This window comes from Hemitrygon akajei, chromosome 6 (assembly GCF_048418815.1).
Source record: "Hemitrygon akajei chromosome 6, sHemAka1.3, whole genome shotgun sequence".
NCBI lineage: Eukaryota > Metazoa > Chordata > Chondrichthyes > Myliobatiformes > Dasyatidae > Hemitrygon > Hemitrygon akajei.
In genome coordinates this window covers 90,745,316-90,765,343 of record NC_133129.1, presented here as the reverse complement: position 1 = coordinate 90,765,343, position 20,028 = coordinate 90,745,316, and the positions used below count along the sequence as shown (strand labels likewise).

The 20,028-nt window shown below is 46.0% G+C and overlaps 1 protein-coding gene across 1 annotated transcript; it reads left to right on the top strand.

Annotated features, from left to right (window-relative positions):
• The first annotated feature begins 456 nt into the window (after positions 1-456).
• Positions 457-19,345, top strand: tmem256 (transmembrane protein 256). The gene is made up of 4 exons (XM_073048829.1): positions 457-592; positions 9,613-9,650; positions 15,641-15,721; positions 16,859-19,345. The coding sequence occupies exons 1-4, from the start codon at positions 514-516 to the stop codon at positions 17,000-17,002; spliced, it is 342 nt and encodes a 113-aa protein (XP_072904930.1). The 5' UTR covers positions 457-513; the 3' UTR covers positions 17,003-19,345.
• Positions 19,346-20,028: the final 683 nt, after the last annotated feature.

Here is a 20,028-nt window from a genome sequence, read left to right as displayed (position 1 = left end):
CAATTGAACGTTCTACCACCTATTCCCATCTTTTCCAGTTTAAGCAGCAAGCTTTGTGTCCCTAGCATATCATAAGCTTTCTCTACATCAAAGAAAACTGCTACCATTGACTCTTAAGTTGAGCCTTAGGAATATCAGCTTCCAAACTTAACACCAAGTCCATGGTAATTCTCCCTTTACGAAATCCGCCTAATGGTATGTAAGTAGTGGCTAATTTGCTAAATTGTCACTACTTTCCACAAAATAAAAGATAGCCTTGTTATAACCATCCGTTTCATTATCTTACATGTATTTGGCGTTTGCGAAATAGTTTCACCTTTGATCGTCTCCCGGCGAGACCCACCTATGTCGCTCATTGGTTTGAATACGTGCCAATCATATAAAGCTGGTCGGACTATGCAATCTGGATTGGATCATCGGTACGTCAATAATTTACATACACCAGCAAATCGCCGTGATGATTGGTTGCACGCCTGCCATTCAACTAACCCAGTGGTGCCGTGGCTGTCGACCATGGCGGCTGTAGCTTTCAGGAGGCTGGCGGGGCTCTCTGGCTCTTTGGCCGTGGGGCTCGGCGCTTACGGTGCGCACGGTGAGTCTGCCTTCACCTCCTTATCGCCAGGAGCAGTCGGCCCACTGGCTGCTGCTTGTGTACCCGGGCCCAGTTGCTTCTTCAATGGCTCCAGGGGAAGCGAGGGGTCTCAGGGGTTTTGGGGCGGTAGGAAAGATGTCTTGATGAGTACTAGGGACGGAATGGGTAGGGGACACATGGCTTTTCAAGGACAGGGCCCCCTCCCTGATTGGCTTTCAAGGGCAGGGTTCCCTCCCTCAATGGCCTTTCCAAGGGAAGGGTCTCCTTATCCCCCAATGCCTTTTCAAGGGAAGGGTCTCCTAACCCCCAATGGCTTTCCAAGGGAAGGGTCTCCTAACTCTCAATGGCTTTCCAAATGAAGGGTCCCCTTCTCCCGTGGCTTTCCAAGGGAAGGGACCCCTCCCCCCGTGGCTTTCCAAGGGAAGGGTCTCCTCCCCCTGTGGCTTTCAGGGGTGGTGTTTGGGGATTCCCACTGGTACTTGGGAGAAGATGTGGGGGTTCTCATGGTTTTTCAGTGGGAAAGGTTGGGGTGTTCTCATAGCTTTACGGGTTTGTATGGGGTGGGGTTGTGCGAGAGAGCTCAGCAAGTTGGGGAGGGGGGTCCTCACTAGGTTTGTGGTGTAGCATAGTGAATTGATTTCCCCCTCTTCCCACCAATGTTTCCCACACCTGTCTGACCTCTAAAGGGATATGTGCTTTGGCCACAGGCGTGTCCTTACATTCATCCTCCAAACAAAGTTTGGCCCACGTTGGGAGTGTTGAGGTTCTGACTGCCCGTCATGGGAAGGATGTGGAAGCTTTGCAGAAGGGGTACACCATGGTGCTACCCAGATTAGAGAGTATGAGCTATAAGGAGAATCATAGAACACTACAGCACAGCAACTTGCCCTTGGCCCACCTAATCCATACCAAACTGTTGTGCCTCTCACATTGACCTGCAGCTGGAGAAACGTGGAAGATTTGGACAAGCTTTGCGTGTTTTCTCTGGAACATTGGAGAAGCGAGGAAGTTTATAAAATTGAGAGATTAGGAGAGGGTGAATGACCTTCTTTCCAGGGTCATTCATTTTGTGTTATGGGTATGACGTGGTTAATCATGGTCCTTCCATGACAAACCTGACGAAGGGTCTCTGCCCGTAACGTCGACAGTGCTTCTCCCTATAGATGCTGCCTGGCCTGCTGCGTTCCACCAGCATTTTGCGTGTGTTGCTTGAGTTTCCAGCATCTGCAGATTTCCTCGTGTTTGCCTTCCATGACCATGATTGTTCTTGGCAAATTTTTCTATGGAAGTGGTTTGTCATTGCCTTTTTTTGGGCAGTGTCTTTATAAGACGGGTTATTATCAATACTCCAGAAATTATCTGCCTGGTGTCAGTGGTCACATAACCAGGACCATCCACCACCTGCTCCCATGGCTTCCTGTGACCCTGATCGGTTGGGGATGGGGAGGCTAAGCAGGCGCGTTGCACCTTGCCAATGGGTGACATGCAGGCTAGAGGAGGAAAGGAGTGCCTTACTCCACTCTTCAGTAGAGACATATCTCCACCCTTTGAGGAGAACACTACCTGGTGGCACAGATCCTGAGGCTCTTGTACCTTCTACCTGATTGCAGTAGCGAGAAAAGAGCACGGCCTGCGTGGTGAGGATCTCGGACGATGGACGCTGCTTTCCTACGGCAGCGTTTCATGTAGATGTGCTCAGTTGTTGTGAGAGCTTTACCCGTGATGTACTGGGCCGAATCTAAGGGATCCCAGATGTGGGAGGGAGCTGTTGTGTTCATAGGGAGAATATGCAGGCTGCAATGGTGTTGCCTGAGGTAGCAACTCAACTAGTTGTGTGGTACCTCCTCTGAATGTAGGTTGCTGAGGGGTTGAGTTGGGACTAGGACAAAAAAAATTAAAGATTATAGGATTTAAGGTAATTTTACTGCTATTGGTAGTATTTATACGACCACTGATGCCAGGCAGACAATCTCTGATAATGGCTGGGGTCACCCGTCTTGTAAAGACACTGTCCAGGAGAAGGCAATGGCAAACGCTTGTGCAGAAAAATTTGCCAAGAACAATCATATGACACGACACATAATGAATGACCATGAAAAAAGGCCATTTCCCCTGTCAGTCTCTCATAATTTTATAAACTTCCATCAGGTCTCTCTTCAGCTTCTGACATTCCAGAAAAAGCACACAAAGTTTGTCCAAATTTTCCAAGTTTCTCCAGGTGGGACAGTTTGGTTTAGACAATACAGGCCATATAGGACCTGGTGCTGTGCTGTAGTGATCTATAGGGTCTGTTGGACTATACAGGCCATATAGGACCTGGTGCTGTGCTGTAGTGATCTATAGGGTCTGTTGGACTATACAGACCATATAGGGCCTGGTGCCTGGTAACGCATTTTGGTAAAAGTAACAATTGTGCAGAGAGTTATCTAAATGGGGAGAAGGTTCAAACATCAGAGGTACAGAGGGACTTGCGAATCTCTGTTCAAGACTCCCAGGAGGTTAATTTATAGGCTGAGTCTGTGGCAAAGAAGGCAAATGCAATATTGGCATTTATTTCAAGGGGAAAATGCAAGGAGATAATGCTGAGGCTTTATAAGACACTAGTCAGGCCACACGGAGTATTGTCAGCAGTTTTGGGCCCCATATCTTAGAAAGGATGGGTTGTCATTGCAGAGAGAATGTTCATGAAGATGATTCTGGGAATGAAGTGGTTAAAGTGTGAGGAGCATTTGGCAGCTTTGGGCCTCTACTCACTGGAATTTGGAAGAATGCAGGGAGGGATCTCATTGAAATCTACCGAATGTTGAAAGGACTAGATAGGGTGGATGTGGGGAGGATGTTTGCTCTGGTGGGGGTATCCAGAACCAGAGGGCACAGCCTCTAAATTGAGGGGCGACCTTTTAGAACAGAGTTGAGGAATTTTTAGTCAGAGAATAGTGAATCTGGAGAATGCTCTGCCACAGACTGTGGTGAAGGCCAAGTCTTTGGGTATATTTAAGGCGGAAGTTGATTATTTCCTGATTGGTCAGGGCATCAAAGGATATGGCAAGAAGGCAGGTTTATAGCATTTGGTGGGATCCAGGATCAGCCATGATGGAATGGTGGAGCAGACTCGATGGGCTGAATGGCCAAATTCTGCTCCTATGTCTTATGGAAGCATACAGTGCAAAATGTGTTGTTTGTGTTAACAACCAACGCAGTCTGAAGATGAGCTGGAGGCAGCCTGCAAGTGTTGCCACACACTCCAGTACTGACTTAGCGAGCCCATCATGTTCAGAACAATACGAGGCCAACATACACCAAAAAACGCACCTTTCCTACACGTCCATGCACATGTACACGCAGACACTGCAGTCTTTGTGCCTCGACTTCAGAGTGTCTTATTTGGGTGAGAAGCCGAGATGGAGTAGATGCGCAGATGTTTCCCATAGTGGGGGATTCTAGGATTGGCAGGCACAGCCTCAGAATACAGAGAAATCCCTTTAGAACAGTGATGAGGAGGAATTTCTTCACCCAGTTTGTGGTGAACAACTTCTACAGGTGTATACTGGAGAGTATATTGACTGGCTGCATCACAGCCACCACCATACCTTTGAACATAAAATTCTACAAAGACTAGTGGATTTGGCCCAGTACATCACGGGTAAAGCCCTCCCAACCAGTGGGCACATCTACATAAACACTGTCATAGGAAAGAAGCATCCATCGTCAGGTAGAAGTTACTAGAGCCTCAGAACTCACTTCACCTGATTCAGGAACAGTTACTACCCCTCAACCATCAGGCTCTTGAACCAAAGGAGCTAACTACACTCAACTTCGCTGGCCCATCATTGAAGTGTTCCCACAATCAATGATCTCACTTTAAGGCCTCTTTATCTCATTATCTCATGTTCTCGTTATTTATTGTGTTTATCTAAATTATCATTTGCATAGTTTGATGCCTTTGCACTCTGCTTGATCTTTCATTGATCCTGTTATGGTTACTATCCTATAGATTTGCTGAGTATGCCCGCAGGAAAATGAACCTCAGGGTTGTATGTGGTGACATATATGTGATTTGATAATAAAATTTTCTTTGAATCTGTGCAAATTCATTGCCGCAGACAGCTTTGTGGAGGCCAAGTCACTGGGTATATTTAAAGCCAAGGTTGATGTGTTCTTAGTCAGGGCATCAAAGGTTATGGGAAGAAGGCAGGCGAATGGGGTTGAGAGGGAAAATAAATCAGCTGTGATGGAAAAGAGTCGATGGGCTGAATGGCCTAATTCTGCTGCTTTGTCTTGTCTGTACTCACTGGCACAACATTGTGTGCTGTACTGTTCTGTGTTGCTATTGCAAGGTCACACAGACATCAGAATCTGCTGCCATTATTTATAGATTATAAGGCTGTGGTCCAGTGTGCCTGAAATGAATTCCCTTATCAAAATTGAATTTGAAAGATAATTGAGGGAGACAGGGCGATGCACGAGTGAGTGACGTGCGATAGTCCCACAAGGTCATCACTGTTTCTGTTTTACTTGGCTTGCGACAATAGATCAAATATATTTTCCCTTCCCTCCCCCCCCCCCCAATTAAAGTGATGCTCAACTTGGCAGTGGTTCCGCAAAGGCTTTTAAGAACGCATTCCTGCCAAATCAATTCCGAGCAAGTGCTTATATTTCGAAGTTACCGTGATCTATTTCGCACCATTTTAAAGAACACATTTAAAATGAGTGGCTTGATTAAAAACGTTCTACTTTGTCAATGTTTTCAGCAGTATGTTGGTGTCCTGCCCAAGTATCCATGCAACTGGAGATTTCAGCTGTCTGTCATGGAGTGTCTTGGATTAAGCAGCTAAGAACTGCATGCAGTGGTCATAAGACATAGGTGTTGAATTAAGCCATTCAGCCCATTGAGTCTTCTTTGCCATTCTATCATGGCTGACCCATTCTCCTTCCTTTTCCCCATAACCTTCAAGGCCCTTACTTATCAACATCTACTTTAAATATAGACAATAACTTGTTCTGCACGGCTGCCTATGGCAATGAATTCCACATATTCACCACCCTATTGCTAAAGAAATTCTTCCTCACCTCTGTTCTAAAGGGACGTCCTATTTGGAGGCTGTGCCCTCTGGTCCGAGATTTCCCCAATATAGGTAACATTCTCTTCAAGTCCACTCTATCTATACTTTTCGATATTTGATAGGTTTCAGAGAGATTACCCTCCCCAATGTCTAAACTCCAAGCGCAGGCCCAGAGCCAGCAAATGCTCCGCATGCATTAACCCTTTCATTTCCAGGATTATTCTAGTGAACCTTCTCCAGACTCTTTTTAATGCCAGCAAATCCTTCCTCAGATTGTTCGTTTGTTAAAGCCCGTGTTGTACGATGTGGGCGATCGTGTGTCTTTCCATGACCATTTTTGTTCTTGGCAAATGTTTCTACAGAAGTGGTTTGCCATTGCCTTCTTCTGGGCAGTGTCTTCACAAGACAGGTGACCCCAGCCACTATCAATACTCTTCAGAGATTGTCTGCCTGGTGTCAGTGGTCGCATAACCAGGACTTGTGATCTGCACCGGCTGCTCATACGACCATCCACCACCTGCTCCCATGGCTTCACGTGACCCTGATCGGGGGTGGGGGGAGGTGCTACACCTTGTCCGAGGGTGACCTGCAGGCTGGTGAAGGGAAGGAGCACCTTACACCTCCTTTGATAGAGACGTATCTCCACCCTACCACCCATTAGATACAGGGCCCAAAATTAGCTCTTGAAATTGCATTTGCCTTCCTCGGTTCTAATGAGTCAAGAGCCTTGTATTAGAAATCAGAATGACCTTGCACAGGTGTTGTGCTAGTTCTTTGACAGAACTCTGACCATTTCCATCTTGAATCAGGTTTAATATCACCAGCATATGGCATGAAATTTGTTCACTTTGCAGCCGAGAACAAAGCAATAGATGATAATAGGGAGGAAAACAAAACTGAATTGCAGTGTGTGTGTGTACGTGTGTGCGTGCACACACACACACACACACTTGAATAGGTAGTGCAAAGAAAAAGGAAATTTTTTTAAAAAGTAGTGAGGTAGTTTTCATGGGTTCAATGTCCATTCAGAAATCGGATGGCAGAGGGGAAGAAGCTGTTCCTGAATCACTGAGTGTGTGTCTTCAGGCTCCTGTACCTCCTTCCTGATGGTAGCAATGAGAACAAGTCATGACCAGTGTGGTGGGGGTCTTTAATGATGGGTGCCACCTTTGAGGTATTGGTGCTTGAAGATGTGCTGGATACTATGAAGGCCATTGACCATGATGGAGCAAACCACCCCCCCCCCCCCAATACCAGCTGGTGATGCAGCAAATTGGAACACTCCACGGTACATCAATAGAAATTTGCAAGCGTCTATGGTGACGTACCAAACATTCCCAAACTCCTAATGAAATACAGCTGCTGTCGTGCTTCTTTGCAGCTGCATCGATATGTTAGGCCTGGGATAGATCCTCAGAGATATTGACACCTAGGAATCTGAAATTGCTCACTCTTCCCACTTCTGATCCCTCTATGAGGACTGGTGTGTGTTCCCTCGTCTTGCCCTCCCTGAAGCCCACAATCATTTCTTCGGTCTTGCTGAGTGTAAGTTCTTGGCAAGACTGGTGCTTAACACCTATCTTTGCCCTTGAGAAGGTGATGATGTGGCTCCCATACTGTTCTCCACACCTCAATTGATGCCCCTTCAAGAACATACTTTGTTTCCTTTTGAAAGCTACTACTCTGCTAATCCCGTTACTGCATTCTGCCTTGCCCTTGCTTTTCCCTTGTACCAAGGGCTCACAGCCTGGGGTCCACAGACCCCTTGCTCAATGGTATCGGTCCATGGCATAAAAACGGTTGGGCCCCCTGTATTGTACTACCTCAGTTACTGATGTGATGTAGTGATCTGTTTGGATGACAGGCAAAGCAAAGTTTTGTCACTGAGCCCCAGTCCATGTGACGATGATAAACCAATTATCCAAATTACTCTACTGCCTTTAACGATGGCGCCGCTGATGCTCAGCGACTACTTGCTGGTGGCCAGCGAAACAAAGCAACTAAGTACTTTGTTGTTTTCTGGTAGGCGAGCACTGCAGCCAGTAGACTGTGGCTTCACTGCCGGAGTTGAGCTGAATTACCTGTACTGTATAACCTGGCAGTTTTACGGTGTGGTCTGGGGTCTCGGAGAGGCAGGATGACTGCAGTACAAGTGGGCCAGAGTTGCTGGAGCGTACTTACAGGCAATTCGCTGCGTCAGAGGTGTGGCGAAGTCTAGGGAAGATCCGAGGTTTGATCGATTTAAGAGCCTCGCTGAATTGGAAAAGTTGGGTGCTGGCAAAATCAAAGCAACCAAGCCCGAGGGCATTTCAGAGTGGCAGAGAGTGAGTGGCAACCTAAGGTTTGGACAGTTTAACCATCGAGCCAGGTGAAATGGTCAGGGTGCTGGGATCAGAGTCGAGGGACAGTCCGGTTCGGCTAGTCTCTGTGCTGTACTGAGACTGTGGCCTGTAACCACTGGACATCTGAGCTGGCTGTAGTGATGCCTGGCTTTTGTAAACTTCAGTTCTGAATGCTGTTTGCTTGCTTTTATTGTTTACCCATTTTTTCCTCTCTCAGCACACTGGGTGTTGACGGTCTTCTGTTCTTAATGGATTCTGGTGGGGTTTTTTGTTTCATGACTAGGTATAAGGAGACGAATCTCAAGGTTATATAAAGTATACATACTTTGATAATAAAGTTAGTTTGAACTTTGAAGTCAGTGCTTTTCAGATCAAAATATCTTCTTGGTGAGAATTTTAGACCATCAGTATTTATCATCTCTTTCAAAAGGAAGGGAGTTGAAACACCCCCTGGCCACGTCTTCATGCATGAACACTAATCCTTCACCGAATTAAAAGTAGGTGGAGGTTGTTTAGCCTCTCAAGCACTTGGCAAAGTAAAATTTACTGTCAAAGTACGTATACACTCAGTGGCCATTTTATTAGATGCTTCCTGTACATGGCCAGTGAGTGTATGTTTGTGGTCTTCTGCTGCTGTAGCCCATCCACTGCAAGGTTCAACACGTGCATTCAGAGATGCTCTTCTGCACACCACTGTTGTAACGTGTGGTTATTAGTGTTCCTGTCATCTTTAACCAGTCTGATCTCTGTCATTAACAAGGAGATTTTGCCCACGGAACTGCCACTCGCTGGATGTTGTTTATTACACCATATTCTGTAAACTCTAGAGACTGTTGTATGTAAAAATCCCAGGAGGTCGGCAGTTTCTGAGATACTTAAACCACCCCGTCTGGCACCAGCAATCATTTCACAGTCAAACTTACTTCAATCACATTTCTTCCCCGTTCTGATGTTTGGTCTGAACAACTGAACCTCTTGACCATGCCTGCATTGAGTTGCTGGCACTCTGTTTTGGACCAAGACCCTTCATCAGTACAGGAAAGGAAGGGGGCAGAAGCCAGAATAAGGTGGTGGGAGGGAGGGTGTACTGCAAGATAGGGGTACTGTGACCACCCATCACCTCCCAAATTCTCACAACATCACACCTGTTCTTGCCTATCACCTGCCAACTTGAACTCTTTTACTCTTTTCCCCCCCCCCCACCTTATTCTGGCTTCTGCCCCCTCCTTTCCAGTCCAGATGATGGAACTCAGCAGGTCAGGCAACATCTATAGAGTGTTCTTCCCCCTTTCTTCTCAATCCTGAAGAAAGGTCTCAACCCAAAACGTCAACCACCTGTTTTGCTCCAGAGATCCTGCTGATTTCCTCCAGTATTTTGTGTGTATTTCTTAAACACTTACATACTTGCTTTTTATGACCCCCTTCATGAAACCTAGTTGTGCTCTTGTCCAGAATGTTGTTTGCTGGATCCATGGTGAAGGTTGGTCCCATCCTCTAATCCCATTGGATAAACTCTCCAGCAGGGTCCATTCAAGCTTACATAACCTCCTCAACTCCTGCCCCTGTTGAATGGTTTTGGTCAAAGGGCCTTAACACTCTGTTTTCTTTTGTGCAGGATTCCGACGCAGTGATCGGGATGATTACTTGAAAGAGGTAAGGCACGAGGGCTGAGTGTGTCCTCCCGGCTCCTTTTCAAAGGCACCTTTTCCTTTTGTTGTGACGTACATTCACAATGGATATCTTTGGCACAACTGCTATTTATTGCACAGCTCCAAACCCCACCCCCATTGAGAAAGGCAATTTGCTTTTGATAATTAACCCTCCAACTCGTACGTCATTGGGACCAAGGGAAACTTGTATGGTGAAAATGTGAAATAACTCGGAAAATGTGTAGCTCAGGTAGTTGATGATTGGGTTGAGTTGTTCTTCAATCTTGGGAACTTGCAAACATTTCATCACAGCATGAGGAGACATCATCAGTGTACTGTGTCCTCTGAATGCTTGGCCTTTATATACTTGTAATAGTTTAGCGAGGTCCCCTTGCTATCAACTAGCTGGTTGATAAGTATATCAAGGCCAAGCATTCAGAGGACACGCCACGATCAACAGCGCACTGATGAGGTCACCTCGTATGGTGATGAAACGTTTGCAAATGAATTGACAAGATTGGAGAACAACGCAACCCAACTAGAGTGAGGAAACTCCACACTGAAGGTTCAAAGTACATTTCTTATCAAAGTACGTATACATATACAACCTTGAGATCTGTCTCCTACCAGGCTGCCACAAAGCAAAGAAACCCAGAACAAATCCCATATATATGGGGGGGGGGGGGGGGGGGGAGACTGTCTAGCACCCAGTGTACAGACAATAAAAAACACATCATGCCCATAAAATAATGAAATAACACATAAAGGAGACTGTTGGATACCCAATGTGCAATAAAAATACATCATGCCATCAGTAACTGCAAGCAAATACCGTTCCTGAACAGAAGTCCACCAAGTCTGAGACCCATAGTTCAGTGTGGATCTGAGTAAACGTGGAGCCTGATCTTAATCGACCTGTACCTTGTCTCAGGGTCCCTACACCCTGACCTTTTCAATCTGGCCCAATGCTTAGTTCTCAGTCCAAACAACAGGTTCTACTACTTCGAGCAGCGATCTGAACAGGCTTGCTCCTCACCACCCTGACCTTTTCAATCTGGCCTGGCGCTTAAATCTCTGTCCGAGCATTGTGTTCAGTTGTGTTGATACGCTCTTGAGCCTAGACCCTGTGGCTTCGATTTGGGCTGTGTCCAACCTTACAGTCTCTTCCTAGCTCACGGTGACCGTCTCGTCACCTCTCCTTGCCTCAGTTCTGCCACGTCGAATTGCCTTCAAGTCCAACGGGAAGTTACAGACTGCAGCACGCGATGATTGTTTGCCAGAACGTGTGTGGTTGACTGAAAGCATATGAGGTCAGGGTTGAGCCCAGTCTTTGGCTCTGACGTAGGGACTCCGTGAGCTGTGTCAGTGCGCTGCCCTTGTTCTTTGGGTTGTTATAGTGTGACAGTACGGAATCAGACCCTACTGCCCATAGTGTCCATGGTGAGTATCAATTATCTATCTAGACTGATCTATTTACCAGCACATAATCAATAGTTTATTGCCTTGTTGAGCTAACAGATCTGCAGATGCTGGAAATCTGGCGTTTGATTTCCCATTCCCATTCCGGCATGGCTGCCTGCACTGCCACCATGAGGCCACACTCGGGTTGGAGGACAACATTTCAAATTCCATCTGATGGCACAAATGTCATTTCTAAATATATATTTATTGCCATGCAGAGCAGGGCCTGCCAGCTCTTTGTGCTGCCCAGCAATCCCTCAATTTAATTGTAGCCTAATCATGGGGCAGCTTACAATGGCCAATTCACCCAGCAACTGGTAGGTCTTTTGGAGGAAGCTACATGGTCACAGCATGAAGGATAACCAGAGCAAACGGAGGAAACCCACACAGTCAAGGGGAGAATGTACAAACTCCTTACAAGCAGTGGCAGGAAAAACCCACGGTAAATACAGGGGTAAGTTAGATCATAAGACATGGGAGCAGAATTAGGCCGTTCAGTCCATCGAGTCTGCTCCTGGATCCCACTCAACCCCATACACCTTCTCACCATAACCTTTGACGCCCTGACCAATCAAGAAACTGTCAATTTTCGCTTTAAGTATACCCACGGACTTGGCCTCCGCGGGTGTCTGTGGCAGAGCATTCCACAGATTCACCAGTCTGGCTAAAAAGAAGTTCCTCCTTGCCTCTGTTCTAAAGGGTCGTCCTTCAATTTGGAGGCTCTGCCCTCTGGTTCTGGACACCCCCCACCATAGGAAACTTCTTTTCTTACTGCTCCCTCAGATGTAGTCACCACGGAACTAAACCGACAAGTGACCATCAGGCTCTTGAACCAGAGGGATAACTTCACCGCCTCAATCACTGAACTGTTACCACAACTGTTAACACTTGCTTTCTTGGACTCGTGTTCTTGACGTTTATTTATGTATTTGCACTGTTTGTTGTCCTGTTGGGTGCGGTCTTTCATTGATCCACGGCTGCACTCAGGGTGAAGGAGCAGCACATTATTCCATCTGGATAGCCTCCAACCTGATGGCACAAACATTGATTTCTCAAACTTCCAGTAATTCCCACCACCACACCCTTTCACCATTCCCCGCTCCTCTTTCCCCTCACTTTATCTCCTTACCTCCCTCCTCCTTACCTTTCTCCCATGGGCTTCTGTCCTCTCCTATCAGGTTCCCCCTTCTCCAGCCCTTTATCTCTTTCACCAATCGACTTCCCAGCACTTTACTTCACCCCTCCCTCTCTCACAGTTTCACCTATCACCTGCCCCCTTGTACTTCCTCCCCTCCTCCCACCTTACTCTGACTCCTTGGCCCTTCCTTTCCGGTCCTAATGAAGGGTCTCGGCCCGAACCATTGACTGTTACAGGTGGCCCCCGTTTTTCGAAAGTTCACTTTACGACAGCTCGCTGTTATATAAGACCTACAATAGTACCTGTTTTCGCTAACCAGAGAGGATTTTCGCTTTTATGAAAAAAAGATGCCCGCTTTATACGTGTGTTTACCCCAAGAAAGACTACCATGACCGTGACGCCTTGTGCGGGCAGTTGTGTGCGCATGTGCGTACGTACGTGTGTACGTGCCGATTTTTTTTTCTCCAAATCGATTTTGGCTTGCTGGCTTCCCGATTTTGATAAGTGAAACTGCACCGTACATACAATATTTCTACTTTATATAGGCTGTATATTTATCACATCATTCCTGCTTTCACTATATGTTCATGTTATTTTAGGTTTTGTGTGCTTTTTGGTATGATTTGGTAGGTTATTTTTTGGGTCTGGGAACGCTCAGAATTTTCCCATATAAATTAATGGTAATTGCTTCTTTGCTGTACGGCATTTCGGATTACAAGCGGTCCCTTAGGAACGCTCTACCTTCGGATAGCGGGGGAAGCCTGTACCTCCTTTCCATCGACGCTGCCTGACTTGTTCCTCCAGCCTTTTGTGTGTGGTGCTCTGATTTCCAGCACTTGCAGACTTTCTCCTGTCTGCGTTTTTCATTGATTTTATCATTTTACCATGAATACCCACAAGAAAACAAATTTCACGCTTGCATATGGCGACATGTATGTACTTGGATAATAAATTTACTTTGAACCTTGAAGAGAAGCTAACCAACAGGCTGGTGTTTGTTAGATTAGGGTGTAGAATTGTTATTTTTCTTGTAGTTTAACATTAATTTTATATAATCACCTATAAATACTGTTCAGAGAATTTTCAGTAATTGGATTATAGCTGATTATGTATTATCCAGAAGCTTCTTCTCTGTTACATACCTAGAAATCCAAAATGTAGTAGTTAAAATTGACTGCCAGGAGCAACATCTGACCCTGTACACATAGAGTACACCAGTAGAGGTCGCTGCTGGTCTTTACTTGGTGAGCCTTCACATGCTCACATTCCCTGTTGTGTTGCTGATACACTGATATAACTGATTCACTATTAACAGCGGGTACAAACCATACAGGAGGTACTTGATTGATCACTATTAGTGATCATCAGCCTGGGGCTGCACAGCGCTTTACAGTACCAGCGACCCAGGTTCAATTCCCGCCTCTGCCTGTGAGCAGTTTGTACGTCCTCTCTGTGACCGAATGGGTTTCCTCCAGGTGCTCCGGTTTCCTCCCCTAGTCCAAAGACACACCCCCACTGTATGTCAATAAATAAATTTCTTGAATGGAAGGGGTTTGTTTACCAATGGACTCACTTTCAAGGACTCTTCAGCTCAGGTTCTCGATATTTATTGCTTATTTTTCTTAACTTTTGTATTTGCACAGTTTGTCTTTTTTTTGCACATTGGTTGTCTGTCAGTCTTTGGTTGTGTAAAGTCTTTCATTGATTCTGTTGTTTCTTGGATTTATTGTGTATACCTGCAAGGAAATGAACAGTTGTATATGGTGACATATATGTACTTTGGATAATAAATATTTTGAACTATAGTGACACTCAAAGAAGAGACTTGTATTATTGGGTGTTTTTGGGTAAATGTTCAATGGCAGAGCCAGCAGCCAGAGAGAAAGGTTTATCAATAGGGTGTTCTTCAATAACATCTTCCAAAACTGTGAGAAGGAAAATTGGCCAATTTAGGAGAAAGGTCTCGACCCAAAACGTTGACTGTCTCTTTACTTCCACAGATGCTGCCTGACCCTAGTCCAGGGGTTCCCACCTTTTTTAATGCCACGGACCTCCTACCATCAACCGAGGGGGTTGTGAATCCCAGATTGGGAACCCCTGCCCCAGTCAGTTACCCCAGCACCTCGTGTGTTGCTCCAGATTCCAGAAATCTGCAGCCTCTTGTGTCTTCCAGCTCAGTCTCGCCTGCATGCTTGAGATCTCTGATTTACACACCAACCTGACTTGGATGTGTATTCCTGACCCTTCACTGACACTGGGTCAGCCGCCTTAAATGCCCTCTCTGGCACCAATGTAGGGGCTCGGGATTCAACTCTGCCTTTTCCTGTGGGGAGTGACCATGGAATAGGGTTCTTCACCTACTGGAGAGGGAGGGGCCAGGAAACCCCTCAACTTCTGTCGTAGTGTACCACCTCGGGGTGAGGACACTCGAGTGGCAGCAGTACTGCGGATGTGTAGAAATGTAATACTGAAAGCATTCACTGAATGAAAAGGCTTTGCAAGGTTTATTCTTGTAACTTTTTATGAAGAATAAAGTTTATTTAGATTTTTTTCAACCTCTGCCTTTCAGAGGAATTGGGAATGGGGAATGCATTTTGACACCCGCCCTGTGGGTTACGAAAATGTCTCTGGTGGGTTTAGTGACTAAACAAAAGAATATAAAAATTGGGGGGGGGGGAGTGCTACTCGGTAATGTCAAGGCACAGAAACGGGCCCTTCAGCCCATTTAGTCCATGTGTAACCATTTAAACTTCCTTCTCCCATCAACCTGCACCATACTCCTACCATCCAAGCACCTATCCAAACTTCTCTTAAACATTGAAATCATGCTCACATGCACCACTTGCGCTGGCAGCTTGTTCCACACTCTCATGATCCACAGAGTGAAGAAGTTTCCCCTCATGTTCCCTTTAAATTTTTCACCTTTCACCCTTACCCCATGACTTCTGGTTGTCCCACCCACGCTCAGTGGAAAAAGCCTGCTTGCATTTACCCTATCTACATCCCTCATAATTTTGCATACCTCTATCTAATCTCCTCTCAGTCTTCGATATTTGAAGGAATAAAGTCCTAACATTCAATCTTTCCTTATAACTCAGGCACTCCAGACCCAGCAACAACCTTGTGAGTTTATCTGTACTCTTTCAACCTTATTTACATAATCGCCATCTGGATAGAAAGTTCTCTAAGTTATCTACTACCCATATGCTGATTATGTTCCAGACATTCTTTAACCAAATTCACTAATGACCGATGCATCAACATGTCTGAAAATTGAATGTGTTTAAGTTTTGAGCTGTGTTGTCGAGCAGTGGGGGAAGAGCAGCGTGTGTTGTATAATGTGACAGATTGCTGTGTTTCCAAACCCTGTGGCACTAACGTGTCTGGTTTTTCAGCTGTTTGAGACTGCAAACAAGTACCACTTCTTACACAGCCTGGCACTACTGGGAGTTCCTCATTGCCGAAAACCTTTGCTGGTACGATCTTCCTTCAATATTTTTAATTTCTCAGTTTGTGTTTCTGACTGCTTCCACTGTATTGAACATTGAACTGTATCGCAGAGGAGCAGGCTGTTCGGCTCACAATGTTCTTCCAAGCTGATTCAACTGGAAATTCAGAATCAAATTTATTATCGCTGACCTGTGTTGTTTTGCAGCTGTAGTACACTTACTGCCTGTTACACTGCTGGTGTTTAGGGCAGCAGTGAAGTCTGTCTCTACAGCAGTGTCCAGGGCTTCCTTGATCACACCAGTAGATTCCTCTTGGTTTTCACCACCATTGGTCATGCCGGGTGGCGACTCGGGAATACCGTCGCACTCAGATATAAAAAGATTCTTTGTTGCTGTTTCCGTAACAATTTTATTTTACCAGTCAGGATTGTTAGACCTGAGCTGAACCCCTGAACCTGGTGGACCAGCCTTAGTCTGGCCTCTACCCTTTGACCTGTTTGGCATGGCTGACTCTACTAAGAACCAAAGCATAAAACCCTGACTCCAGCCAACTTAACTCTCCGGGTCATTGAAGCACGCAAACCTCCGGACCATACAGCGAGGTCCTCTTGGAGTGGTAGCAGTGCAATTCAGGCATAAAAAATTATTATAAATAATGAAAAACAAATAGTGCAAAAATGGTAATGTTCATAGGTTCATGGACCATTCAGAATTTAAATGCCTAATTAAACTAATCCCCTCTGCCTTCAGATCCTCCATATCCCTCCATTCTCTGCACATCCACATTCCTATCTAACAGACTCTTGAACGCCTCCATCACCACCCCAGGAAATGTGTTCCAGGCACCTGCTGCTCTCTACCTCCTGCCCAATTGTAGCTGTGAGAAGATAGCCTGGCCCAGATGGTGGGGATCTTTGGATCTTGCCTTCTTGAGTGAGCACCTCCTGTGGATACTACTGATGGTTGGTAGAGAGGGATGTGTTGGGCTAAGCCCACTACTTCGGTAGTTATCTTGCTGCTATCATCAGGCAGGAGGTTCAGAAGCCTGAAGACCCACACCACCAGGTTCAGGAGCAGCTACGTGCCTAATGCGAAGACTTGCTGTTCTGAGAGACCGTCGGAGGTACTGTTCCATTCTCCTAATCTGCTGCTGTTTGTTTCCAGGCGGGCACCCTGCTGACGTCCGGGATGGTGATGTTCTGCGGCTCCCTCTACTTCCAGGCCATCACCGGGGACCCCATGCTCACCAAGGCTGCGCCATATGGCGGAACCTTACTAATGGTGGGCTGGGCAGCCATGGCGCTATGATGCTAAGAGAACCGACAGACATCGGAGCAAGGGAGCAAGAATCCTAACGGGTAATCAAGTGGAAGAAGACGTTTGCAAATCACATATAGCTGGACGTTAACAAAACCAACCCCTGCACTAACATTCACACTGTCTCTACAGAAACCACCCCAGAAAACTTAATCCTGTCTGCTCAGTAGAAACCAGTCTTTTCACCACCCTCTCTCAACCACTGGCTCAGTTTAATATCAGAGAATGTATACAGTGTACAACCTGAAATTCTTACTCTTCACAGACATCCAGGAAACAGAGGGAAACAAAATAAGGAATGAATGACACAAAAACATTGGACCCCCTTCCTTCCAACACACAAGCAGCAGCAAAGCATCAAAGTTCCTTCCGCTTGTTCCAGCAAAAAAGCATCAGCCCCCCCCCACCAAGCAACAGCAAACCCCCCCCCCCGAGACCATGTTCTACAGACCATTAAAAACTACTGTCCATCCCAACACTTCAGCATCTCAACAGACCCTCTCTTACTAACGAGGGGGAGAGATATACCGCTCCTGTCACAGTGAGAGGGGAGGTAACACCTCATTGTTTCAAAGTTACAGTCGGCATTGTCGCTTATTTTGAGTTCCCCTGACTCGAGAATCAGTCAGTTACCGTCTCTCACCCGAGAGAGAGAGAGAGCAATCACTTGAGTGCAGAAGCCTCGATGTTTCGATCTCCCGCGATGCTTCAGTCTTCAGCTTCAGCAAGGAATCTGGTCTGCTGAAGGCATATGTCTTCTAAGCTGCTCCTGGAGATCCCAAAACAGGCTGCTTGGCGAGTTCTGAAGAGCGAGGACCACAGTCCGTGAAGAATGTAGTTGGAGCGCAGCTCTACATCGCGGACTCTGACTGGACCCTAGCCACCTTGAAAGAGAATTCTGTAGGCCATGTAAAGGAGCTGGTGGTGGTCCCACGTGGAATTCCCAGTCCCTGGGTTGCTTATTGCTTCTCACCCTCTTTCCAGTCACCCTACCAACTAATTTGATTCCTTGAGCAGAATTTTTTTTCTCTCCCTGATGAGAAGTGTTTCAAAACGTGTGTATTGCATTTTTACGTCAGATAGTATAATCTCCCTCCATTTTGAGGTTAGTGATTAAATTTGGCTGTCCTCATGATCAATTGCAATATATATTATTAAAACACAAGGGGGTTAAAGCAAATCCTCACTCTGTTTCAGTCTTTCAAAAGAGCTGTTATTGCATTCGTTGAGTCGGATTTATTACTTTGAAGAGGAGCAATGGTCCAGGTTGTGACGCAGCCAGTCAATAAACCCCAGCGCCTGATATACCAAGTTTCTTCAGCACTTGGGTCTCTCAGTTAACTGGCTACTGTAAGGATTATTGCATCTGACAGATGCTGCCTGAACCTCTGAGGGCCCCCGACAGCTCGTTCGGTTTTTTTTTGCACCAGGTTTCGGAATCTGCAGTTCCATGTCTCTGAGCTACTTGGCCTTGTCAGACTGGCCTTTCTCCAAGGCCCTTCCCTTCCCAATAATATCCATTGCTTCCTCAGCCACATAATAAAGCGATTTTTGTTCTATTGAAATCCATGTGGAGGGTGGACAGGTTGGAGGGAAGAAATAATTCTTAAGATGATCTGCTGGTGTTTAGGGCGGCAATGAAGATCCTCCATCTCTGGGAGTATTCCTTCATCACGTCAGTAGCTTCCTCTCAATTTTCGCTACTGTCGGTCATGCAAGTCCCAGGCAGAGACTAAGGCATACCATTGCACTCAGATGTGGAAAGATTCATCATTGCTGTTTCGGTAGCAATTTTTGTTTGACCATTCAGGGTTGTCGGCCCACGAACCTGGAAGGCTAGTGGGTTACCTTTAGTCTGTCTTCTACCCTTTGACCTGTTTGGCATTGGTGACCCTCCCAAGAGCACTGACTCCAGCCAACGTAGCTCTCTGGGTCACTGAGGCACACAGGCCTCCAAACCACGCCTCTTCTGTAAATCTTCATGTCAGATCATGCCTGTGTCCTCGATTCTCTATGTTCACCACTGAAGATTGCCCTCAAACTCAGTGTAATCCCTGCTCCCTTGTCCAAAGTGAGTTATTTTGCCAGAAGGTGCACGGTACCGAAGCACTAGAGGTGTTGTAAGTTGGCAAAGCAAGAGTGTGATCATGTATTAATTACCAACATTTGTACAAATGTAATAGATAATATTGATAAAGTTTGTATGACTCTAAATATCCAGCTGCCTTTTTTTGGCAAATCTTAAGTGGCAGCGTTTGGCTGCCTTTTGCGGAGACCTGGGGACATGCACTCAGTGACACCTCCTGTACCAAATAAAGTGGCCGCTGAGAGTAATCGGGAAGTTGGTTTATTATTACACAGAGCAACAATTTGTTTTGCATGCCATCCATACGAGTCGGTACATTGAGGTAGGACGAGAGAAAAGCAATAACAGAATGCAGAACAAACTGTTAAAGTAAGAGAAAACTCAGTGCAGGCAGGTGCAAAACTCACGGCAAGGCAGATTGAATTGACTTTATTACTTGCATCCCTCATATACATGACTAAAAATCTTTGTTACGTCTCTGTCTAAATGTGTAATTTATAATAAATAGTATGTACAACAGGACAGTCAATATAACTTAGAAATACAGTTGTATTGGCATGAATTAATCAGTCTGACGGCCTGGTGGAAGAAGCTGTCCCGGAGCCTGTTGGTCCTGGCTTTTATGCTGCGGTACCGTTTCCTGGATGGTAGCAGCTGGAACAGTTTGTGGTTGGGGTGACTCAGGTCCCCAAAGATCCTCTGGGCCCTTTTTACACACCTGTCTTTGTAAATGTCCTGAATCATGGGAAGTTCACAACTACAGATGTACCGGGCTGTCCGCACCACTCTCTGCAGAGTCCTGTGATTAAGGGAGGTACAGTTCCCATAGCAGGCAGTGATGCAGCCAGTCAGGATGCTCTCGATTGTGCCCCTGTAGAAAGTCCTTAGGATTTGGGGGCCCATACCAAACTTCTTTCACTGTCTGAGGTGA